A 1,989-nucleotide genomic window follows, 5' to 3' on the forward strand; every position below is an offset into this window, starting at 1 on the left:
GGGGGAGGTGGGAAGCGGTTCCTGTATGAAACGGTAAAAGTTTTCTGATAAAGCAGGGGGGGAAAAAAAGGCTGATTCAGGGCCACCACACAGGGGTCACCCCCTGAGGTCACTTGTCACCAGGCAACCCCTGCCAGGACACCCCTATGGAACAGGGGGGACTTGGCTGCTCTCACCCCGACCCCACCCAGGGGTTGCCCAACCAACAAGGATACCCAGCCCAGGAACCCCAAAATCCCAGCTCCTCCAAGCAAGACATCAAGCAGCTTCCCAGCTCAGGCATCCCTGGGTCTGGCCACAGCCAGCCCAGCCGTGCCAGGGCTCACGCACACACACACACACACACACATACACACACACACACGTCACTGGCTACCACTGGAAGGTTCCCGTTGCCCAGGGCCCCGGGGCAAGGCTGGCAACTCACTGCTGGGGTAGACACAGCCCCAGAGTCCATCCCTCCTCACCCCTGGAGGGCAGGGAGCCCCCGGCACCAGCAGTGCCCATTGCTGTTGAAGGCTGCTTGCTGGCTCTGTCCCCAGGGAGGCCATTAGCCACGTTGGGCCCCACCTAGGTATTTTAGGCAGACTTGCCATGCTAGAAAAACGAGCCTGCCAGAGCCCAGCCTTGCCGTGGCAGCAGAGGGCAGGGGCCTTGGCTTGGGGCACAGCTCTGGGTCTCCCTAAGACATCCCAGCTGCAGGAGATGGAGCCTGCAGGGCACTACCCTCATGGGATTGCTGCTTCGGTGGGCCCAGGCTGGTGCAGAAGATGGGTTTGCTGCAGCCTCGCCTGCTGTAATTAAATGCTTAAGGGATTATCACACCTTGCTGTCCAATACAGAGAAGAGAGAGGGGCTGCCCTGAAGGGTGGTCCCTGGTTATTGCCAGAGACCTTGCCATGATTCGATCTTTATCCAGGGATGTAAAGACAAAAATCTCTGTGCTCAGGGGTTGTCGACACTGTTGTTTTACTCTGGGCTAAAGCCCTTATTTGAAGGGCTTGTCAGCTTGATTAGGTTATCACAGTGAAGAAGAGATGCTCGGCACCAGTGTAATTGCCAGCATCCTCCCCCACCCAGCTCACCCCTGCCTCCTGGGGAGCCCAAATTCCTCGAATCCTTTTTGAGATGCAAAAAGCAGCATCTAACCCAAAGGCAGATGGGTGAGAGCCCGGGGCTCCAGCTCCTTTTGAGGTGAGCCACCCCATTGCTCACCTGCCCAAGCCCCGGGGTGGGGATGCTCCTGTTTCCGGCTGCCCAGGGAACAGCCAGGGCTGCAGGCACTGCCCATGACCCTGCTGCCAGCCTGGCACGTCCCATCCCTGCCACTGCCTGTGGAACAGCCTCCTTCACCAGCAAGCTGTGGGGTTTTCCAGGCAGGGACTTGCCCAAATGGCCTTTTTTCTTTTTTCCTTTTTAACACTTCTGCAAAGTAAGAGGTGACAATTTTTCTTCTGCCTCAAACTGGGAAGAGCCTGATTTTCGTTGCAAAAGGGCACAGAAAGCCAGACAGGAAGCAGAGATTTTGAAACAACCCATTTGAAGATAGATTTGAGAGTAAGATGAATTAAAATAATAATAATAATTAAAAGATCAAGAAGTGGTAGAAGCCTGGGGAGGCTTTGGAAATGCCCTCCCAGCACTGCCTGCCTTTTGTCCTCTCTTGCTTTGCACCCCCTTGCTGCTGGCAGAGCCTGTGAGCAGGAAAGCAGAGGTGCTGGGTGACCCTGGATGTCCAGCTGCTGAGCCCCCAGCCAGCCCTAGAGCCTACCTTTAGGGACCTTCAGCTGAGCTGCACAGCCAAGCCTTCAGCACCCCTAGCTTTGGGAAGAGATGTGCTTTGCTTGCCCAGAGCAAGGCAATGGGTTAAGGACCACTGGAGATTTTCCTGCACTGGACAAGTTCCCAAGCAGTAGCTGAGCAGTGGCTTTAGTTCATTAAGCCCATCAACTTACAAATCTCCTTTCCCAGACTAACAGCCAGCAGGAA

General features: G+C 55.5%; 1 protein-coding gene across 1 annotated transcript in view; it reads right to left on the bottom strand.

Annotated features, from left to right (window-relative positions):
• Positions 1–507, bottom strand: part of QSOX1 (quiescin Q6 sulfhydryl oxidase 1) — a 12,263-nt gene extending 11,756 nt beyond the window's left edge. The window contains 1 exon segment of the mRNA XM_009994668.1: positions 468–507. Coding sequence (XP_009992970.1) covers positions 468–507 — 40 coding nt within the window.
• Between the last annotated feature and the right edge of the window lie 1,482 nt (positions 508–1,989).

Source organism: Chaetura pelagica, unplaced genomic scaffold, assembly GCF_000747805.2.
Source record: "Chaetura pelagica isolate M959 unplaced genomic scaffold, ChaPel_1.0 scaffold363, whole genome shotgun sequence".
In the NCBI taxonomy this organism is placed as follows: Eukaryota; Metazoa; Chordata; class Aves; order Apodiformes; family Apodidae; genus Chaetura; species Chaetura pelagica.